Consider the following 24,707-nt stretch of genomic DNA (forward strand, 5'->3'; position numbering starts at 1 on the left):
CACGCGCGCAAACACTTGCATGCATGCACTAATGCAAATGCAGCTCACACACACATGAACACAGTCTCTGCCTGCTGAGACCAGACTGTGAGCAGCAGTGCATCATGGGAGAAACAGCCAGGTGGTGGGGGCAAGGAAGCTGGAGTGGGGAGAGGGAGAGATAGCAGGGTAGGGGTGGGGGTTGTTAAGTTCTGTTCATGGGAGCACACAGGCACAAGCTGGAGAGAGGATAGAGCATCTACATCTACTTGCAGCTCGGAGGTTAGACAGAGGGCAGGGTACGAGCTGGAGGGGGGGGGGGGGGAGGTTTGCAGAAAAACAGAGAAGTAAAAAGACTGTGAGTGCACTCGTGGAATAGAGAGCTGTGTAGTGCTGGGATGGAAACAGGGGAGGGGCTAGTTGAGTAAGGACAATAACTAACAAAGGTTGAGACCAGGAGAGTTGTGGCAGTGTACAATAAATTGCAGGGAGAGTTTCCACCTGCGCATCTCCGAAAAGCTGGTGTTGGCACAAGCCATGAAGCAGTCATTGAAATGAAGAATGTCATGTTGGGTAGCATGCTCACAACTGGGTGGTCCAGCTGTTTCTTGGCCACAGTTTGTTGGTTTGGCCATTAATGCCACAGAACCTCTCACCAGAGCCCATCTTTCCCCTCACACCTACCGTTCCCCACACTCCTACCTTCTACATGCTTTCTAAAGTCCTAAACTCAACGACCCAGGTTGTGGACAGTTACTGTGCCCCCACTGAGAGAGTCCCTGCTCTTGTAGGCAAACATCTTCAGCCTATTTCCTGCAACCTACCCTCCTATGTAGAAGACACCAACCATTTCATCCACTGAATCTCCACAGTTCCTTTTCCTTTATCACATGGTGCCCTGCTCATCACTATTTATGCCACCTCCCTTACACTAATATCCTAATGCCTACTGCTTTACCACAACTGAATGCTACCTTTCCTAACGCCCAATGGATTCCAAACCTACAACCTCCTTCTTAGTTGCCGTGATCAACTATATCCTCACCCACAATTACTTCTCCTTTGAAGGCATCAGCTGCAAACAAATCTGAGGTATGGCTATGAGTGCCTGCATGGCACCACCCAATGTCAATACGTTCATGATCCATCTAGAAGCATCCTTCCGACACACCCAGAATCCCAAACCACTCACCTGGTTCAGATGCACTGATGAAGACTTTATGATCTGGATCAAGCCTGAGGACACCCTATCCACATTACTCCAGAACCTCAACACCTTCTCCCACATTCACTTCACCTAGTCCTACTCAAACCAACAAAACACCTTCCTTGATGCTGACCTCCACCTCAAAGATGGCTACATCAGTACCAAACCTACCAACCTCCACTTTGACAGCTGCCACAATCTCCATACCAAGAAGTCCCTTCCATACAGCCCACTCACCTGTAGCCGTCACATCTGTAGTGACAAGCAGGCCTCTCAAAATATACCAGGGGTCTCACTGAGACATTTACAGACTGTAATTACCCTCCCAACCTTGTACAAACATAGATCTCCTGTGCCTTATCTCTTTGGTCACTCACCACCTCCCAAAGTCCCACCATCTGACCACAGAAGAGTATTCCCGTCATGACTCAGTCAGTACCACCAAGGATCGGAGTAACTGAATCACATTCTCCACCAGGGTTTCGATTACCTCTCATCATGCCTTGAAATGAGGAATGTCCTATCCGCAGACCTTCCCACACCTCCCACAGTGGCATTCCTCCACCCACCGAACCTATATAATAGTCTCGTCCATTTCTACACAACCTTTGCTCCTAACTTGTGACCTCATGGTTCATATCCCTATAGCAGGCCTAGATGCAAGACCTGTCCAATACATCCTTCCACCACCACCTACTCCAGTCCGGTCACACGCATCACCTACCCTGTCAAAGGCAGGGCTATCTGTGAAAGCAGTCATGTGATCTACAAGAGGAACTGCAACCACTGTGCTGTATTCTATGTGGGTATGAAAACCAACAAGCTGTCTGTCCAGATGAATGGCCACCAACAAACTGTAGCCAAGAAACAGATGGACCGCACTGTTGCTGAGCTAACCACCCAACACAACATTCTTCATTTGAATGACTGCTTCACAGCCTGTGCCATCTGGTGGATCCTTCCCACCTACACCAGCTTTTTGGAGATGTGCAGATGGGAACTCTCCCTGCAATGTATCCTACACTCCTGTAACTCTCCTGGTCTCAACCTTTGTTAAATCATTGTCCTCACCCACCTAGCCCCTTCCCTGTTCCCATTCCAGCACTACACAAACCTCTATTCCACCACAGCTCCTACAATCTTTTTACTTCTCTCCTTTTCCCTCCCCCAACTAGCCTCCCAACTCCACCTAGTTGCCCTGTCCTCTCTCCACCTCACCCCTGTGTGCTCCCACAAGCAGTGCTTTACCAGTCCCTACCCCTACCCTGCTAACCCACCCTCTCCCAACAACAGCCTCCACCTTATCCCCACTGCGAAGTTGCTTCTCCTGTCGTGCGCTGCTGCTCGCAGTCTGGCCTGAGCAGCCAGGGACTGTGTGTGTGTGTGTGTGTGTGTGTGTGTGTGTGTGTGTGTGTGGTCTATCAGCAGTGAAGGTGTTGTTGACCAAAAGCTTGCTTTCTGACAGTCTTCTCAGCACCTCCACTATATGGCGAGTAGCAACTATTCTTTCCATAGTATTATGGAATGAAATAAATGTAATGTCAGTTTACTGCTTGCAAAGCGAGACTTTAATGAAGCGGCAACTGAGTATTTTAATATTGTAGAGCATCTCAAGAAAACATTAAGCGATTCTGATGTGGAACACCCAGCTTGGGGCTCACACCCAGAAAACAAAGCCAGAAGAGTGACAGAAATGATTGTCGATGAAGATAACACTATCATTTCAAACGGTGGTTCCCCGTCAAGGATAACTGCACCAAACCAATGACTGAGGGCTATAGATGTAGGTGTATGTTCAGTGTCACCGAGTTTAACATTAGACTTCACATGGAGCTAGTCGCAGAACTCCGTGGATCTGATCACTTAGCCACAATTTTCAGATGTGACACAGGGTGCAATATATGGTGCCATATGGCCAGCCTAAAAATGGAACAGTCAGAAAGCAGACTGAAAAAGCATACTGCTAGACTTTCAGAAAAGATACAGACATTTTCAGAATGTGGAGAAACAAGAACAGATTACACAAATTCCACTGTTTTCATTGAAGAAGCTGCAACAGTATCTAGCTCTTGTTCTGACAAGGAAAACATAATCGATATGGCAGGATGAGTAATGCAACAATGCACTGCTGGAATGAAGGGAAGCACTAAAACTGTACAGAAGGCATGCTTCAGAAGAAAAGTGCATAAACTTCAATAGACTGTAGTAGGTGACAATAAAGTAACTATTCAAAAATAGGAAGAAATCTGCATGGATAAACTTTTGTAACAACCTTAAAGACATGCTCAGTTCAACCATCTGGTAACAAATTAAGTATACATGTAGAATTTGGAACAACAATAGTATAACAGCACTTCTGAAAGAAGTAGGGGATTATTTCTTGAAACATTTGGCACCACACTCAATTGAACAATACCTAGATGAGGAAAGATTGGTTGGTTTGTGGGATTAAAGGGACCAGACTGCTACGGTCATCAGTCCCTTGTTCCAAAACTTAAAAACACCCACACAGAGTAAAAACGAATAATGGAGACAACAGGCGACAAAGACAAGACAGACTCAGACAGAGAACAGACAAAACGAATCAAAATCACACAGAGAGTGACAGTGGTTGACCCACCATAGAGACAAAAAAGGAAAAGCCAACCACCGAAAGAAAAAACACACTAAAAACTCAAGACTAAAATCGTTGGCCAAAGGCCAGAATCAATACAAAAGGACAAACACTTAGATTGAGTGATAAAAGCTCCCTGCCTGAATAAAACGCAAAACTAAGCCTGCCATAGCATTGTCATCAGTTCAAAGGGCAGGGAGCATATCAGGCAGTGCAAATGTCTGCCTGAGCACGGTTAAAAGTGGACAGGACAATAAAATGTGCACCACCATCAAAACCACCCCGCAGGAACAGAGAGGCGGGTCCCCACGGCTCAGTAAATATCCATGCGTCAGCCGGGTGTGTCCAATGTGGAGCCGACAAAGGACGACTGAGTCCCTGCGAATGGCTCGCATGGATGATCACCACACAGCTGCCGTCTCCTTGACAGCACGGAGTTTATTACGTGTGGTCAAATCGCGCCATTCAGCGTCCCAAAGCGTGAGAACTGCGCAGCGTAAGACTGCCTGCAAATCAGTCTCCGGGAGGCCAATGTCCAGAGATGGCCCATTTGCCCAGGCAGTCTACATGTTTATTGCCGGGTATCCCAACATGGCCTAGATGAGGAAAGAGACCATTTTCTGAACAAATGCTTTAATACTGCTGAATTCAAAAGGGTCATGTTATTTGAGAGTAGTAGTGGCCCAGGGACTGACAATATACATTAATGCATCGCCTCTTCCTCAACATGGAATGGGAGGAACTATCTTTGTAGCATTTTTAATGATTTCTGGAACAACAAAATAGATATCCCTGAACAGAAGACATAACACAGAGCCCACAAGAAAACATGGTAAACCACCTAATAAAGCAACCTCGTATAGGCCAATAATGTTCGTGAGCCATGTACAGGTAGTGCTGGATAGGATGTTGAAACACAAGATTTGAGTAGTGGTAGCATCTCAACCTGTTCCCCAAAACAAATTTTGGTTTTTGGAGAGGATATGGCACAAATGAAATACTAATAAAATTAGTGACCAATATACAGTTAAGTCTCAATCACAATGGGTATGTTGTTGCTGTTTTTAATGATAAAAAGAATGCATATGATAATGAAACCTTATCAATGCTGGCTGCCAAAATGCAGATGCAGAATGTTTCTGGCAGCTTTGTGAGCAAACTTATCCACATACTTTCCTATCGATCACTGGTACTAAATTGTGGGAATGGCAATGCGGGGCCAAGGATGACTTGTATAAGGCTATCTGAAGGATCAATTATCTCTCCCCTGGTTTCAATATATTTATGTTGGACTTACATGATACTTTGCCACAAAATGTAACAGTTTTACAGTATGCTGATGATCTGTGTTTATATTCAGTGAGTGCCACCCTTCCTGGTGGCCTGCAGAAGATGGATCACACCATACCTAAACACAATATATATGGTGAAGGAAGGTTTCGATATAACACCTGGCATGTCTTTGGTTCCATTCTTCAAAAGACACAAGGTTCCTCATATGGAGACATTGAAGCCTGAACTGTAAAACTACAAGGCAGTGGTCAGTTATTTTAGACTCATACTGTAGACCCCATACTGACCACAAAGTTTGGTGAAGGACACACATTACATAGACATTGGACTATGACTGTATGGTGTTTTGGTACATCCGTACATGGATTATGCTTGTCTTAATTCTGGGTCAGCTCTGGACACACATTTACTCATGATTATAACAGTTGAGCTTTCGGTTAGTCTTTGAGGCCTTCAATATGCCAAGAAACGCTTGGGTTCTGAGTTAGCCTTTCCAATTCGAGATCGGCACTAGGACTATTAGTACATTTGCACTGCTGAAGATCCAGCCATCCAATAGCACATGACATCATGAAAGTGATGTTACATAACACCTATAGGAAGTAGGAAGTTACTATGCACTGGGTAAAAGCACACTGTGGCATACCTGGCAATGAACCAGTAGACAAGATAGTCAAAGCGGTTGTCTATTATGAAATGAGAGTACACATGAAATTACCAGCTACAGATCTTTTAAGTGTAATGAAATCAACAATCAGAAAGAAGTGGAACACAGAATGGCAAGAGACTTCCAAATACAAAGGCAAAGATTATGTCTTTTTGCTGGTAGTGCATGTCAACTTCTAATATGTGCAATGTATTAAATAAATCTGAAAAAAACTTTCATTGTCCTATCTGCTACCAACTTGCAAATATTACAAAAGTTCTTTCAACCTGATAGCAGACAATGTGAGAATAATTGTATCTACTGCACCTTTTGAAAATTCTGAGATGTGACTATTACAATGACATTAATTGCTTCAAGCAACTGTAAAGTAACAAATGAAAAAGATTCGATTATAATTATTTTAAAATGGATTTCAAAGGCGGTATGAGATCACCTTATTACCTTTGATACTAAAACATTTCAAGTAAAACAATAATTTTGTAATATTTTCTGTTGATTTCTGTATTGGCCCTGTAAGTCTATGGATAGAGAGCATATAGTCACGATGAAAGCTACTTCACTACTAATCAGGACAAAGACTATGTCTTACATTACATGGAAAAGACGGCATCAGCTGTTAAAAGATGAACGACTAGAGCTATGTACAGTGAAATGTAATCAGACAAAAAGTGTGAGTTGGGGGCAATAAATTGGACAGAGTAAAGACTAAAGGCACAGAAAAAAATCACAAACTGTTTCAAGAATTAAAATTATGCAGAATTGTAAATCATGACTGAAAGACTAACTCTATGAACATCATCAGAAGTAAATAAGATTGAAGAGTACTGACAATGGTCTACTGAAAACTCGTAAATCAAAAGATAAGTGTTACAAACTGGAAACACATGTTGCTGTATTCAGTCCTAAAACTGGTTTGATGCAGCTCTCCGCAATGTCTATTCTGTGCAAGCCTCTTCATCTCTGCATACGTACAACAATCGACACAATTCCTTGATGTCTCAGAAAGCGTCCTCTCAACTACTTACTTCTTTTAATCAAGTTATGCTATAAATTTCTGTTCCCTCAAATTTGATTCACTACCTCTTCATTACTTGTTCGATCTACCCATCTGATGTTTGGCATTCTTCTGAGGCACTGCATCTCAAAAGATTCTGTTCCCTCTCTGTCAGAGTCATTTATCATCCTTGTTTCACTTCCGTACAAGGTACACTCAGTACAAATAATTTCAGAAAAAACTTCCAAACTCTTCAAATTTATACTGAAAGTGCATAAATTTGTCCTTTTTAGGAATTCTTTTCTTCCGATTATCAGTCAGCTTTTTATATCCTCTTTTTTTGGCCATAGTAAGTTATTTTGCTGTCCAAAAAGCTAAACTCATCTACTGCTATCAGTGTGTCATTTTTTAATCTAATTCACTCAGCATCTCCTGACTTAATTAGACTGCATTCCATTACCACTGTTTTACTTTTGTTGACATTTATCTTATAACCACATTCCAAGATATTATGAATTCTGTCCAACTGATCTTCCAAGTCCTTTGCTGTCTCCGATGGAATTACATGTCACTGGATGACATCAAAGTTTTTATTTCTTCTTCCTTAACTTTAATTCCCTTTCCAAAATACTCCATTGTTTCCTTGGCTGCTTTTTAGATGTACAACTTAAATAGCACTGAGGATAAGTCACAACCCTTCTTACTGCCATTTCAACTACTGCTTGCTTTTCATGTCCTTCAAATCATAATTGCAGTCTAGTTTCTGTACATATTGTAACTAACTTTTCACTCTCTGAAATTCTGAAGGTAGCACAGTTAAAATATGAAGAGGGTATTCCAGTCAATATTATCAAAAGATTTCTCTAGCTGTAGACATAAGCACCCGGACTGATGCTATGTTACTTGACTTCAGAAAGGCATTTGATACAGTATACAGTTCTACACTGTCACTTAGTGAACAAAATATGAGCTTGCTGAACATCAGATCAGACCTGTGAATGCATTCAGGGCTTTCTTGCAGAGGAAAGCCAACACATCCCTCTTCAGGGAATAAAATTAACAGATATAAAGATCATTTCAGGAGTACCCCAAGGAAGTGTGATAGGACTGTTACTGTTTACAATACATGTAAATGATTTAGTGGATAACCTTTTCCGTACAGTTGTTTGCAGATGATGTGGTTGCTTATAAGGAGACATTAAGTCCAGAAGACTTTAGCGAATTGCAGGATGATCTGCAGAGGATCAATGACTGGTACAGGGACTGGCAGTTGATCCTGAACCAAAATAAATGTACCTTATCACACATAATTATGCAAAGAAATCTACTGCTGCACAAATACACTGTTGGTGACAAATTATTAGAAACAGCAGCTACAGAAAAATACCTAGAAGTAATCATCCCGAGCGATCAAAAGTGGAATGAGCACATAAAACAAACTGTAGGAAAAGCAGATGCCAGGCTGAGATCCACTTAAAGAACATAATTCATCCATGAAAGAAGTGGCTTACAAAACAAAGTTCAACATATTCTTCAATACTGCTCATCAGTCTGACATCCTTACTGCATTGGATTAATAGACAAAATAGAAGCAGCTCCACTGAAAAGCAGTATGTTTTTTCATGGGATCATTTAGTAAGTGCAAGAGTGTTACGAAGATACTCAACAAACCCCAGTGGTAGGCACTACAAGAGAGGTGGTGTGCATCACGGAGAGGTTTACTATTAACATTCCAAGAGAGCATATTCTGGGAAGAGTAGGGCAACATATTGCTTCCTTCCACATATGCCATGCAAAATGATTGCAGCATGTGCCATTTCCATATGGAAGAGGGATAACAGAGAGAGAGAGAGAGAGAGAGAGAGAGAGAGAGAGAGAGAAAGAGAGGGAGAGAGAGAGAGGGAGAGAGAAGGGGGAGAAGGGGGAGGGGAGGAAAGGGGGCGATAAGGGTACCAGAAATAATCTGTGCCACACCCCCTAAGATGGCTTCTACAGTGAAGAAGTAGATCTCTAAATGCTATGAAAATAGATTATCTTCCTTCAGTGTATTTCTAAAAATAAGTCATAGGATCAGTATTGTCTGGTATTTTCTTACATTTCTCTGGAACCCAAACTTATTATCCTCGAGGTTGATTTCTACCAGTTTCTTTCCAGTCTTTTGTAAATAAATTGCTTCAGTGTTTTGCAACTATGACTAATGGTAATGTTCTGGTAATATTCACACCCTTTACTACCTGCCTTCTTTGAAATTGGATTTATTACATTCTTTCTGAAGTTTAAGGGGATGTCACCTTTCTCATATACTTGCCCTCATGGCTGGCTCTCACAAGGATCTCGACAATTCAGAGAGATGTCATCAATTCCAATGGTCTTGTTTCAGCTTATGTCTTGCACTGCTTTGTCAAATTTGTAAATAAAAAGAATGGAAGGGAAGACAGTTTAAAGAATGGAAAATCCAGGATGGAATAACGGTACTATTATGAAAAGAGCAGATGCTACTCACCAGACAGAGGAGATGTTGAGTTGCACACAGGCACAACAAACAGACTGCTAAACATGTCAGCTTTCAGTCAAAAGGCCTCCTAATGCAGGGAACACACGCACACACACACACACACACACACACACACACAAAACACAACACACACACACACACACACACACACACACACACACACACACGTCTCTGGTAAACGAGGCTGGACTCTGTGGTCATGTGTGTGTGAGTTGTGCTTGCATGAACATATATACATATCTATGTGTGTGTATGTGTGTGTTTGTGGGGGGGGGGGGGCGCAGGGGTTGTGGAGTTGGGGGGGGGGGAGGGAGGACACACGTGCACATACATGTCTGTGTGTTTTCTATGTTAGAAGAAGGCCTTTGGGCCAAAAACTCAAATCTTTAGCAGTCTTTTTGTTGTGCCTGTCTATGGCTCAACATCTCTATATGGTGAATAGCAATCTATCCTTTTTGTATATTGTCAAAAGAGAGTTTAACACCTTTTCAATTTAGAAGTCATTTGACATGGAGCACCATCTCAGATGAATGAGAATAGAAATGGAAACCAACAATGGTCTCAGACTGTTTTTTGCATTTGCCAGAAATGATATAGCAAACCATGGCTGAGGATAGGCTGGAAGATATCTAACCCCACATGTAATAAATATGAATCAAGTGCCTTAACCATAACAACATCAGATAAAGGATAAAGAAACATGAGAATAATCAACTGTTTCTGCCACACTGGTAATCTAGCAGATTTATCCATCAACTTATCCCAGCTGGCACACCACCAAAATTTTAGTTCGCCCTTTTATCAAATGAAAAATGCATTATCCTTATAACATGCACTTTGACATAGAAATAGTGTGTGAGTTTTGTTTGATTGGCTACTGGTGGCATTACACTCCTGTTAAGCGGAACTCTACTACTATGATGGTTGAATGCCTCTTTCTTAATACTCTTTTGGCCACAAGAAATCATTACGTGCACCCACACATTTAACAAATGAAAAAGTAATCTAGCATTCTGAGTGTGGTTCAATAGTATGTGCAGCATCTCTAACTGTGAATGGGACAATGCAGCCTCTGTACACTGTTATGTGTGTCAACATGCCTTGAAGGGTCTTATCAAGGCTAGACCCTTTGTCCATTGGCAATTTATCACAAAATGGAAAGCTGCCAAGATTCAACATATACCATATGACATCACTCGAACATACAAAGTGCTATTGTGAGAGACAAAATACTCAAGATCCACCTTGTAGTGGTTGCCTGCAGCCCACAACACCAGTTAACTAACAGTAAGTGAAGGTTATGGCTCACAGGTAACCTGAGGAGAATGCAACAGAATTGCACACTGTCTTTTTAGAGGCAAATGCATTGTGTCTACCTAAAAAGCATGCAGTCATTTCCAGATGATCAATATGGTCTCTAGGCATCTGCTGCAAACAACAGTACTAACTCACTGACGCCCCCCCCCCCCCCCCAAAAAAAAAATGCTCCCTTTATATTTGTATGCTGTTCAATTTTTTTAATGCAGTACCACCACACTCTCACTCTCAAAGATCGCATTTACTGCACGTTCCCCCAGATTCCACCATTTTCCTGTATTTATTCATTCTGTTTATCTTACTGATACTGGTTCAGTTCTTCCTATATTCTGTAGTTACAGTTGATAATTCTTTCTTTTAATTAATTTGTGTATTAGTCTCCATGTTTTATACCTCTTAAAGTAGCATTGTCAAGTACTAATTTTATTTTAGTTTACTGATTTTGTTTATTAATATAAACCGTTATGTAGACATGCTTTTTCAGATTCATGTTAAAGAGTTTTCCTGTTTATTTCCGTTATATTTATTTGTTGTTCGACTTTTTACTTCTTACATTGTATTACCACCACACCGCCAAAGATGTCATTTGCTGTGTGTATGGTTCAATCTAGATGTGTAGCTCCTTTTCCAATGTAATCATATTAGAGAAGGAAAGTTGCTACTCACTATATAGCAGAGGTGCTGAGTCACAGATAGGCACAACAAAAAGATTCTCACAATTATAGCTTTTGTCCATTAAGGCCTTTGTCAACAACACACACACACACACACACACACACACACACACACACACAAATGCATCTTGCACACATGACTGCAGTCTCAAGCGACTGAAACCACACATAATTCTGTTAACAGTTCAACTGAAACCACACATTATAATTCTGTTACAGTGTGGTTTATTTTGCCTGAGACTGCAGTCGTTTGTGCGAGCTGCGTTTGCGTGAGAGTGTAGGTGTGAGTGTGTGTCTGTCTATTGTTGACAAAGGCCTTAATGGCCGAAGGCTATAATTGTGAGAATCTTCGTGTTGTTCCTATCTGCGACTCAGCATCTCCACTATATGGTGAGTAGCCACTTTCCTTCTCTAATATTGTTACATTCCATCCTTTCCCAATCTCATTTACAAACACTGTAGCTTCTCTGGCGACAACAGTCAGTAAATGTCTGATGATGGCCTTGTAACCAAAAAACTGGTTTAAAAAAATAAATTAATACTGTAGAACAAACGCAAACTAGCACTTTTCATTTGCCACTGCTTGCATTCTAATCAATATTTTCCATTATTGTATCACTGCAAATTTCATTTCTTCTGCCTGCCCATATGTTGCGAAGGTTGTTTCGACTATGCTGCAAAAGTTTCACTGGGAAGCCCTTATATATCCTCCATACAGTCCCGATCTCTCACCACGTGATTTCCATAATGTTGGAGCCCTGAAGAAAGAAATTTGTGACCACCGATATGCTTCCTACACAGAAGTGCAAGCTGATTACAATCATGGTTACATAGGGAACTGCAAACAGTTTTCCATGAAGGCATTACTCGTATGGTCTCTCAGTGGGTTAAATGTATTAACTGTCATGGCAATTCTGTTTGAAATAATGAACAGTTTATTTAATTTTTTTCTGTTTGTCTCATTTTCACCTAAGCATCCCTTATGCAACTTGTACAGTAACCAGATGACAGTTATACAATTGACGAGCAGGAAAGAGAAGCAGTGACGAGAAGGGAGTGGTGGTGGTGGTGGTGGTTGTTGGGAAGTTTAAGGGGGACTAAACAGCTAAGGTCATCAGTCCCCCATACAAAAACAGGCGAGACATTAAGGCGCGGAGCAGATAAAACCCCAAGGGGAAGGATACTCCCCCCCAGGCCCTAAAAGAACACAAATGCGGTAACGAACACAACAGACACGAAGAGGACAGATGAACACCACACAAAAAGAAACAGAAGAAAAGAAGACGGCCGGAGACTGGTTGACTGACCACGACTACAAAAAAGGGAAAGAGTCAACCAACCGACTACACACTAAAATCTGCAACCAAAAACGAGAGACTCGAGGACTAGAGACACACACAAAGGGAAAGCAGCAGGACACCCCTAAATGGAACCATAAAAGGAACTACCACGGATAAAATGTAAAACATTGTCAGCCATGGAGGCATCGTCGCATAAAATCAAAGGCAAGGTGCCCGGGAGATTAAGACTGCCGAAGGGTGCGCAGTCGGGGACACTCCAATAAAATGTGGGCGACCGTCAGCCGGGACCCACACTGACACAGGGGGGGATCCTCCTGACGCAAAAGATGGCCGTGCGTCAGGTATGTATGGCCGATGCGCAGCCGATACAGGATAACAGAGTCCCTGAGAGAAGACCACAGGGAGGAGCACCACACATCGGTCGTCTCCTTGACAGCCCGCAGTTTATTAGGCACCGTCATGCCTCGCCACTCAGCAGACCACACCCCAAGCACCTTACGGCGCAACACCAGCTGCTGATCGCGAGCTGTGAGGCCGATCTCCAAAGCTGGGGCGTCGATCGCCCCTTTGGCCAGCCCGTCAACACGTTCGTTCCCCGGGATGCCAACATGACCTGGCGTCCAAACCAAGACCACCGAACGACAGCAGTCGATGGCCTGAAGGCTGCTCAGGGAGTCACTGCAGATGACGATGGATCTACCTGAGCAGAAACGCATATGCTCAAGAGCGCGTAAGATGGCCACCAGCTCTGCAGTAAAAATACTGCAGCCAGCCGGCAACGAGCGTTGCTCAACATGGGCAGCATGAGCAAAAGCGTAGGCAGTGCGACCATCAACCAGGGAACCATCAGTGTAGACAGGCTCACAGCCCGGAAATGAGGCGAGGAGCGCAAGAAAACGGCGACAGAGGGCCACAGGCGGAACCGAGTCCTTGGGTCCCTGCGCCAAGTCCAGACGGACGGACGGCCGGGGCAAACACCAGGGAGGCGTAGGTGCACGGACCCGGAAGGGAGGCAGAAGAGGGAATGACCCCAGTTCCGACAGCAGGGACCGGACGCGGACAGCTACGGAAAGCCCAGACCTAGGTCGCCGTTCGGGCAGATGGAGGACCATGGCAGGGAAAAGCAGGCGACGATTGGGATGGCCTGGCGAGCAATGCACGCGGACAGCATAGTCGGCGAGCAGACGATGGCGGCGAATCCGCAGTGGGGGAACCCCGGCCTCCACCAGTAGACTATCCACGGGGCTAGTGCGAAAAGCGCCAGTGGCAAGCCAAACCCCACAGTGGTGTATGGGGTCTAACAACTTCAACACTGAGGGTGACGCAGACCCATAGGCCAGGCTCCCATAATCAAGCCGGGACTGCACAAGGGCTCTGTACAATTGCAGCAGCGTGCAGCGATCTGCACCCCAAGACGTGTGGCTAAGGCAGCGGAGGGCGTTGAGGTGCCGTCAGCATTTTTGCTTCAGCTGAGTAACATGAGGAACCCATGTGAGCCGGGCATCAAACACGAGTCCCAAGAAGCGGCAAGTGTCCACCACTTCAAGCAGGTGGCCGTCGAGGTAAAGTTCAGGATGAGGGTGGACCGTCCGACGGCTGCAGAAGTGCATAACTCGAGTCTTGGGTGCAGAGAACTGAAAACCATGAGTCAGAGCCCATGATGCTGCCTTGCGAACGGCGACTTGCAGCCTGCGGTCGGCAACTCCCGTAGTCGTGGAGCTAAATGAGATGCAGAAGTCATCGGCATACAAAGAAGGAGACACCGACGACCCCACTGCTGCAGCCAGACCATTAATGGCCACTAGAAATAAGGAGACACTCAACACTGAGCCCTGCGGGACCCCATTTTCCTGTATATAAGAGGAACTAGAGGTGGCACCGACTTGCACCCGGAAAGAGCGGCGCAATAAAAAGCTTTGAAGAAAAGCCGGGAGCCGACCACGAAGACCCCACTCATGCAACGTGGCGAGGATGTGATGCCTCCATGTGGTGTCATACGCCTTCCGCAGATCGAAAAATACAGCAACGAGATGCTGACGTCGGGCAAAGGCCGTACGGACAGCAGATTCCAGCCGCACCAAATTGTCCACTGCAGACCGTCCCCGACGGAAGCCACCCTGGGATGGAGCGAGGAGACCGCGCGACTCAAGGACCCAACACAAACGCCGCCCCACCATACGTTCGAGCAATTTGCACAAGACGTTGGTGAGGGTAATGGGACGATAGCTGTCCACCGCCAGTGGGTCCGCACCGGGCTTCAAGATGGGGACAATAACACCCTCTCGCCATTGCGACGGGAACACGCCTTCGCTCCAAATGCGATTAAATATCGCGAGAATGTGTCTCTGGCAGTCCCTGGAGAGATGCTTCCGCATCTGCGCGTGGATGCAGTCTGGGCCTGGTGCTGTATCAGGGCAATCGGCGAGGGCAGCGAGGAATTCCCTCTCGCTGAAAGGAGCATTGTATGTTTCAGAACGACGCGTGTGGAATGAGAACGGCGTCCGCTCGGCTCGCTCCTTTAGAGAGCGAAAGGCGGGGGGATAAGATGCAGTCGCAGAGCTCTGAGCAAAGTGCGCGGCAAGCCGTTCAGCAATGGCGGCAGCGTCCGTGCAGACAGCGCCGTCCAAGGAGAGCCCAGGGACACCCATAGGGGTCTGGTATCCATAAATCCGCCGGATCCGGGACCACACGAGTGAGGGGGAGAGATGGGAGCCCAAGGATGAGACTTACCTATCCCAGCACTCCTGCTTACGCCGTGCAATAAGACGGCGGGCCAAGGCACGGAGCCTCTTAAAGGCGATGAGGGTCTCGAGAGACGGGTGCCACCTATGACGCTGGAGAGCCCGCCGACGGTCGCGAATAGCCTCAGCAATCTCCGGCGACCACCAGGGTACAGCCTTCCGCCGAGGGAGGCCAGAAGATCGGGGGATGGCAGCCTCGGCCGCTGAAATGATGGACGTGGTTAAAACACGGACCACCTCGTCAATGTCACCCTGTGGGGGAGACCCAATGGTTGCAGCAGAAGTAAAAGCCGGCCAGTCTGCCCTGTGGAGAGCCCAGCGGGGCAGGCGCCCAGAAGAACGACACTGGGGTAGTGACAAATAGAAGGGAAAATGGTCACTACCGCACAGGTCAGGGTGCACCCTCCAGTGGAGGGATGGGAGAAGTCCGGGGCTGCAAAGAGAGAGATCGATGGCCGAGAACGAGCCATGGGCAACACTGAAATGCGTGGGAGCACCGGTGTTCAAGAGGCTAAGGTCGAGCTGAGCCAAAAAATGCTCCACGGCCCGACCGCGGTCATCAGAGACAGTCCCACCCCATATAGGGTTGTGGGCATTGAAATCGCCCAGAAGCAGCAATGGTGGCGGGAGTTGAGCCAGCAGCGCAGCCAAGACATGTCGGGGGAGCTCCCCATCCGGAGGAATGTAAACAGAGCAAACGGTAATAGCCGGCGAGAGCTCAACCCTGGCAGCAACTGCCTCTAAAGGCGTCTGAAGGGGTACTGGCGAGCTACAGACAGAGTGGTGAACAAAGAGGCAAACCCCACCTGACGCTCGTTGACAGGCAGCACAGTTCTTATAGTATCCCCGATAACCGCGAAGGGCGGGGGTCCGCAGTGCAGGAAACCAAGTTTCCTGCAGAGCAATGCAGAGAACAGAGGAATCACTCAGAAGCATCCGGAGCTCAGGCAGGTGGCGGAAATAACCGCCGCAGTTCCATTGGAGAATGGAAGCAGGAAGGGACTGGGAGGGCGTGAATGCGACTAAGAGGCAGACAGCGCTTCAGAGCCAACTGCCGCCACCAGGGGAGAGACAGCTGAGTCCATAGGAGAGGCCCCCAAGGGTTCCGTGAGGGCGAGATCCGCGGCAGAGGCGAGGATCTCCACCTCATCCCCGGAGCCAGGACTATGTACAGCAGGCGGTGCTGAAACTGCCGGAACGTCCTTCTTGGACACATGCCGTTCCTTCTTCTCACGTCAGCCCCTAGGGTGAGAGGGCTGGGAGAGCTTCTCTGAAGGAGCGTCGGAGGCTGACGACGACGCAGAAGCCCTACGACCAGCAGGTGGCGGAACCTTCAGCCACTGGCTGACATCTGGCTGGGAAGGAGAAGAAATGGAGGAAGGGAGAGCCCCGAGGGACCCCTTCCGCGAGAGAGGAACCGGCGGAGGCAACGCCGGCGGAGAAGGAGGGGGAGGAATCGAGCCTCCCGGTTGTGGAGCAGATGTCACTCCCCAAGTAAGCGTGGGGGGAGCGACAGAACAGGGTTTGCCCGCAACTGCTAAGGGGGCAACAGAGGAAGGCTTGCCCCCAGACACGAGGGGGGCAGACAGAGATACACGGCCCCGAGGGCCCACTGAAGGCGGCACAGACGAGGCGACAACCGTCGCTCGCGTGGGCGACGATAACGTAGCTGCAGCATAAGATGGTCGAATGGAAGCAGGATACAACCTTCCATATTTCAGTTTTGCCTCTCGATAAGTAAGCCGGTCCAGGGTCTTAAATTCCATGATCTTCCGCTCCTTATGAAGAACGGGGCAATCCGGCGAGCATGGAAAGTGGTGCTCCCCACAGTTGACACATACAGGCGGAGGCGCACATGGAGAATCGGGATGAGAGGGGCGTCCGCAATCTCGTCATGTAGCGCTGGATGGGCAACGGGAGGACATATGCCCAAACTTCCAGCACTGGAAGCACCGCATCGGGGGAGGGACGTATGGCTTCACGTCGCAACGGTAAACCATCACCTTGACCTTCTTGGGCAAGACATCACCCTCGAAGGCCAAGATAAAGGCACCGGTGGCCACCCTGTTAGCCTTGGGCCCTCTACGTACACGACGGACAAAATGTACACCACGTCGTTCCAAGTCGGCTCTCAGCTCGTCATCGGATTGTAACAAGAGGTCACGATGGTAAATAATCCCCTGGACCATATTTAAGTTACTGTGGGGAGTGACGGTAACAGGGACGTCACCCAGCTTATCGCACAAGAGCAACGCTCGTGACTGGGCTGGGGAGGACGTCTTGAGGAGGATGGACCCATTCTTCATTTTAGACAACCCCGCCACTTCCCCAAACTTATCCTCCAGGTGTTCCACAAAAAACAGAGGCTTCGTCATAAGAAAGGAGTCAGCATCAGTCCTGCTGCAGACAAGGTATTGCGGTATGTAAGGCTCCCGCTTGGCACTAGATCGGCGTCCCTCCCATGGCGCAGCCAACGAGGGGAAAGACTGAGGGTCATATTGTGCAGCATCAAAGTCGACTCTACCACACTTAGAGACGCTGGTGGCCATGTGACCACCAGCTTGGTGTGATTTATTGTGCTTCATTGCGCCACATCCGCCCAGATGCCACCTACTCCGAACGAGGGCTCTCCCAAGGGCGCCACCCAGCCAAAGCAACGGGTACCTGGCCGATATCCCGTTGCCTGGAGTCCCCGTGCCCCAGACAAGATGGGCACATACTCCTTGGCATGCATGGGGAGGAAACAGCTCTGGCATCTGTAGTGCGATCCCTGCGTGGTCAGGGGGCTACCACCAAGAGGGTACATGACGACCCCACCACAACGGACTGGCTACCGTGCTGGATTTTAGGTGTTGAAAGGGTCCACAGTTGTCGTAGGCGCTAAGAAGAAGAGTGCGCACAAGGCGAGAAGGAGACAACCCAGAAGATGTTGGGCGTAGTCCCCCCCCACACGACAATAGGTAACATGCAAGATGGTGGAGCATGATGGACCAATAGAAAAACACCACGTAAGGTGTCCTTCCCCAAATGGCACGCACTAACAACGGAAATTTGGAAAAAAAAAAGGAGGTCAAACCCAAGATGGGACCATCACAGAAGGCCGAAACGTTTGAGACTCCTTTTAGTCGCCTCTTACGACAGGCAGGAATACCGCGGGCCTATTCTTACCCCCGAACCCGCAGGGGGCGAGAAGGGAGTGAGACAGGGTTGTTTCCATGACTGGTGTTATTCAATCTGTTCATTGAGCATGTATTAAAAGAGATCAAAGAGAAATTTGAAGGAATTAAAGTTGAGGGAGAAGAAATACAATATTTTGAGCTTGCCAATGACATTATAATTCTATTACATGACAAAGGACATGGAAGACCTGTTGAACAGAATGGACAGTGCCTTGCTAAAAGGTTATAAGATGAATGTAAGCCAAAGTAAAATAATGGTAAAAGAATGTAGTCTCATTAAATCAGGTGATGCTATATGAATAAGATTAGAAAAATGAGACACTAATAGTTACAGAATAGTTCGGCTATTTGGGAAGCAAAATAACTGATAATGGCTGAAGTAAAGAGGATGTAAAATGCAGACTGACAATAGGAAAAAAGCATTTCTAAAGAGAAATTTGTTAACATTTAATAAAATTTAAGTGTAAGGAAGTCTTTTCTAATGATGTCTGTATGGGCCGTAGTCCTGTAAGGAAGCGAAAAGTGGACAATAAACAGTTTGTACAAGAGCAGAATAGAAGCTTTTGAAATGTGCTGCTACAGAAGAAAGTGGAAGATTACATGAATAGACTGGATAACTGATGAAGAGGTGCTGATTGAATTTACGACCAAAGACTTTGAGGCAAAACTCTATCAAAAGAAGGGACACAATGATGGGACACTTTCTGAGACATCATGAAATCGTCAGTTTGGTGCTGGAGGGAAGTGTGTGGGGATAAAAACTGTAGAGGGAGAACAAGGCTTGAGTACAGTTAGAAGGTCCAAATTGGTGTAGTTTGCAGTTGTTACACAGAGATGATATCTGCACAGAATAGACTAGCATGGAAAGATATATCAAACCAGTCTTCCAACTAATGACGACGACAACAACAACAACAACAACAACAACAACAACAAACAAGATCCAGTTCTACGTATATCGCCATAAACTGAAAGAAATCAACTACCAAACTGCCAGCAGCAGGTGAGAAAAGAAGCAAAGAATAACACTGCAGAACTGCAGGTGTCAGTAGATACACACACCTTTCAACATTGATTTCATTACCTAATTTAATGTTTGTAACAAATTTCAAACACATTACGCTCCACAAGTTCTAACCCAAATGCTTTTATTCTAAAAATATGAGATGCTCAGAAAAATTATACAATGGAACTGTAAAAGAGAAAGCATCCAATTATGAACAGATGTGCAAATCTATAGGCCTATATCTCTGACATCGATCTGTTGCAGAATTTTAGAACAGGTTTTTTGCTCGCATATCGTGTCATTTCTGGAAACCCAGAATCTACTCTGTAGGAATCAACATGGATTCTGGAAACAGCGATTGTGTGAGACCCAACTCGCTTTATTTGTTCACGAGACCCAGAAAATATTAGATAGAGGCTCCCAGGTAGGTGCCATTTTCCTTGTCTTCCGGAAGGCGTTCGATACAGTTCCAGACTGTCGCCTGATACACAAAGTAAGAGCCCACGGAGTATCAGACCAGCTGTGTGGCTGGATTGAAGAGTTTTTAGCAAACAGAATACAGCATGTTGTTGTCGATGGAGAGACGTCTACAGATGTTAAAGTAACCTCTGGAATGCCACAGGGAAGTGTTATGGGACCATTGCTTTTCACAATATATAAAATGACCTAGTAGGTAGTGTCGGAAGTTCCATGCGGCTTTTTGCGGATGATGCTGTAGTATACAGAGAAGTTGCAGCATTAGAAAACTGCAGTGAAATGCAGGAAGATCTGCAGCGGATAGGCACTTGGTGCAGGGAGTGACAACTGACCCTTAATGTAGACAAATGTAATGTATTGCGAACACATAGAAAGAAGGATTCTTTATTGTATGATTATATGATAGCGGAACAAACACTGGTAGCAGTTACTTCTGTAAAATATTTGGGAGTAGGCGTACAGAACGATTTGAAGTGGAATGATCATATAAAATTAACTGTTGGTAAGGCGGGTGCCAGGTTGAGATTCATTGGGAGAGTCCTTAGAAAATGTAGTCCATCAACAAAGGAGGTGGCTTACAAAACACTCGTTCGACCTATACTTGAGTATTGTTCATCAGTGTGGGATCTGTACCAGGTCGGGTTGACAGAGGAGATAGAGAAGATTCAAAGAAGAGCAGCGCGTTTTGTCACATGGTTATTTGGTAAGCGTGATAGCATTACAGAGATGTTTAACAAACTCAAGTGGTAGACTCTGCAAGAGAAGCGCCCTGCATCATTGTGTAGCTTGCTGTCCAGGTTTCGAGAGGGTGTGTTTCTAGATGAGGTATCGAATATATTGCTTCCCCCTACTTATACCTCCCGAGGAGATCACGAATGTAAAATTAGAGAGGTTTGAGCGTCGTTCTTCCCACGAACCATACTCAACTCGAACAGGAAAGGGAGGTAATGACAGTGGCATGTGAAGTGCTCTCCGCCACACACTGTTGGGTGGCTTGCGGAGTATAAATGTAGATGTAGATGTAAATGATACCATAAATCACACTAATGGAGCATGTGCAGCAGCCATCTATAGGGCAGTGCCTGTAGCCAGGAGGAAAGTGTTGAAATTCTAATGCTGAAATCATTTTATTAAATGCCTCTAGAACAGTTACACAATAAGTTTTCCTTCTCCATCTGTTCCCAATCAATTTCAAAAGAGCTGAAACTGCCAATGACAGCCTTAGAGAAGTATGCAATTTTTTGTAAGTCCTGCATAACATGAAAGGCAACCAAGTTTTAAACTGCTTTGTATATTCTATGCATTTCTATCAATTTATATACAGATTTCTAAACTACTATGAATTAAAACTATAATAAAAAGTGTTAATTATGATTTTTAAAACATATTTTTGCTATCTGGTATGTACTTTATGATTTACTACAACTACCAAGTTGAGTATTATGTGGTGAACCGAGTTTCTACAGACACTGTCACAAATGATAAAATTTGGCTACCAATACATGCCTGTACTGAAGCCAGAATTAGGGGGAGACATCACAAAAAGCTTACTGAAAATATCTCCATGCAAGAAATGTAATAGAAATAATGTCTTACATATTTTTCTGCCTCCATTTTAGTTTTGGAACTGATCTCTTCTTAGGTGCAGGTCTTTTTCTTTCTTTACTTTTATGACATTCAATGGCTGGCAGAGAATCAACTAGAGGCTTTAAATCTCCTATTACTGCTCTTTTCTGACGTCGTCGTTTTTCCTTCTCCTCCATCTTTAACTTTTGAATTGCATTTATTTCTGTAACAGATTTCTTCATCAATTTCTAGAATCCCTTCAAGGAATCCAGATTACTATAAAAACCATTACTGTGAAATAGCACCACACTTTGTACAATAGTCTCTATTGCTATCAACAAATAAACTAATAAAAAACATATTGGTTAACATAGGTGACTAGATTTGCACTACTGGACTTTATATAATTTGGAAAAATAAACTATTCCAGCATTATGGGGTTTACAAAATACAGTGTATGGTTGAACTGGAGGAAGAACAGTACATAGTAGATCTGCTAAAATGTTTAGATTCAGCTGCTCCTACCATGAGAATAAATTTCATCTTCAAGGAAATAATTTAATATATTTTGCACCTTTTTATTCATACATGTAATACAGAATAACATTTTGGGGATGCCATTGTCAACAAATTTATAAGTACACAAGAGGGAGTACTTTGAACTGCATGTGAGATCAAACAGAGTACACATTGTAATGACTGTTTAAGAAGTTTGGAATATTAATTACAGCCTCACAGCACATTCATACACTGAAGAAATTTACTGTCAACAATGACACTGTGTGTGTTTGTGCGCGCGCGCGCAATGCTTTGTGTTCAGAAAGTAAACTGGTAATTTTATTGTCAGGTAACATAGTAAAACTGTAGTTCACACTTATTACTTACTGCTAATGAAGGTCTCATGCCTGGCAAGTCTCCTTTCTTTCTTTGATGTAATACGGTTTTTGAATTCCCTCTTGCTAACTGAGACTACACTTCTTGAGTCATCAAAACTGAGGTCCTTTTTCAAGTCTTCAAATTTTATATCCATTCCAGCAAAAATGTTATTCTCTGATATGTTTGGGAGGGGTGTTAAAGTATCTGTTTTCTGTGGGATAGTTTCATCCTTCAGGGAGACAATGAAATTTCCAGCATCTTTTACTTCAGGCTCCTCTCTTGATAAATGAAATTTCTTCCTCAATCTTTTCACTTTACCCATTTTGAAGGCCTAAAATACAAGAAAACTGTTAGCGTCACAAATATAATGTACTTTGCAATGGGTACACACATGAATAAACAGTGACAGGAAGCTGGAAAAAAAACTGGTACACAGGAATAGACAAAAGTCAATATTCTGTTAAGTAGAAGTTTTTCTAACTTAATTTGATCAGTGATAGTAATAATAACAATCAAATCTATGCGGATGGGTTACTACTGGTCAAATAGAAGAAGTAATAATCAGCAGACAGTTGTACAGAAACAAACAGTAAATGGCTTGGGAAAAAAAGGATACAAAGTACAAGATAAGAACAGAAATAAATGAAAATAAACTACAGCACTGAAGAGAACAGAGTTGTGTTCCACCCATATTGTATAGACTTACTCAAATTCATAACAAGGGTCTAAATATTACAGCCGAGAGCAAGAAATATTGGTGCTCATAGATATTACTTAGCTAAACATCTTTTGTCATTTTTGAAACCATTTGTGAGAAAATGTTCATACCACATTTGCAACTTGATGGACTTCATCAAGAGACGTAGTTATCTGAGCTGTTCCAAGTTAGCTTTGATGTGTTCTATCTTTTTACAACAGCCCGACTCGTAAAGTTCTGGGACCGATTGGCAACAAATTTCAAGTACACATCACAGCCTTATTCTTGCATTCTTCTGCCTCAACCTCTATAATGTTTAACAAGACACTTTTTGAAGAAAATGATAGCTTTTCTGTGGGAAGCTGCCCCTCTCCCACTTCACCTCCCTCCAACCCTTAGTGGCCATCTTATGTACGTAGGGTTTTGAGGAAAGTGTCCTGGAATCGGAAGCTCTTCAGCCAAAACATCTTTGGCAATATATTCATGACACTTTTATAGTGGACACCCCTCAGAGAGAACCTGTTAATGTAGTTTTTGCATCATCTCAGCTTAATTCATAACCCCATCCTGTTTACTATAGCAACAGAAAAATATGCTTATCTCCCATTCTATGATGTTCTGATTAGACAGGACGATGGTTCTCAACGTCATTCAGTTCACGGTAAGCCCAATCACATGCATTTATATTTAGTCTTCCAGTTGTAATAGTCTTCTGATTCTGAGAGAGTGCTTAAGAAACTCTACCATCTAAGAGCCCTCTTTAAGAAAAATTGATATTCCATTTGGTAGACCAAAAGGATGTCATCAACTAAAGAAAAAGAAAAAAACTCTGACAATGACGACAGTAAGCCAGCAAAATCCACAGTTTCATTTCGTTTGTTGGTGACATCTCTACCAAGACAGGCAGGGTCCTATTAAAATTCAAGTGACAGTGGATTTCTGTCCACCATCCAAGACTGAGGACATTCTTGATCAGTGGATTACTTTTGTTATTGCAGAAGTATGGAGTATAAAAGGGCGATTCAAAAAATATCCAATGTTTTTTTACTTTAGATATCAAGAATCATATCCAGACAAACACTTTCTGTTTGTAGGCACAAGTGAGGCAGCTGCCCAATTTTTTCACACCTGCAAAAACAAACAGTAGCTGGCTAACCGTTGATAAGTGAACACATGTAAATGGTAGTCATTGGATTGTGTGCTGTAGATAAAACGACAGAAAAAGTGGAACAATGTTATTGCATCAAATTCCATTTTAAGCTTGGCAATTCTAAAGCTGAAACACTCAGCAAGATTTAAGAAGTGTTTGAGGACAAGGGGATAGCTACCACACAGATAAAGAAATGATACACCAATCTCAAAAACTGCTGCTGATCAGTGACGAGTGAAGCACAGTCAGGTAGGTTCTAAACATCCACAAATGCGAGGACACTGCCAGTACAGGAAAGACAAATCAGAATCAGAGAACTTGCAGACAAGGTTAAAATTAGTACTGGACCCATCCATTCCATTTTAACAAAACATTTGGATCTCAATAGGGTCTCAGCAAAATTTGTGCCAAAGTTGTTAATGAGTGGAACAGAAGCAACTTTGTCTGGTGATCA

General features: G+C 44.4%; 1 protein-coding gene across 1 annotated transcript in view; it reads right to left on the reverse strand.

Annotated features, from left to right (window-relative positions):
* The window catches only part of LOC124612804 (ribosome biogenesis protein SLX9 homolog), a 90,714-nt gene that overhangs the window by 32,646 nt on the left and 33,361 nt on the right, over positions 1-24,707 (reverse strand). The window contains exons 2-3 of the mRNA XM_047141221.1: positions 22,416-22,737; positions 21,561-21,753 (exon numbers count right to left, since the gene is read on the reverse strand). Coding sequence (XP_046997177.1) covers positions 21,561-21,753; positions 22,416-22,728 — 506 coding nt within the window. The 5' untranslated portion in view covers positions 22,729-22,737. The remainder of the gene's footprint in view (positions 1-21,560; positions 21,754-22,415; positions 22,738-24,707) is intronic.

The sequence above is a fragment of the Schistocerca americana genome, chromosome 4 (assembly GCF_021461395.2).
Source record: "Schistocerca americana isolate TAMUIC-IGC-003095 chromosome 4, iqSchAmer2.1, whole genome shotgun sequence".
NCBI lineage: Eukaryota > Metazoa > Arthropoda > Insecta > Orthoptera > Acrididae > Schistocerca > Schistocerca americana.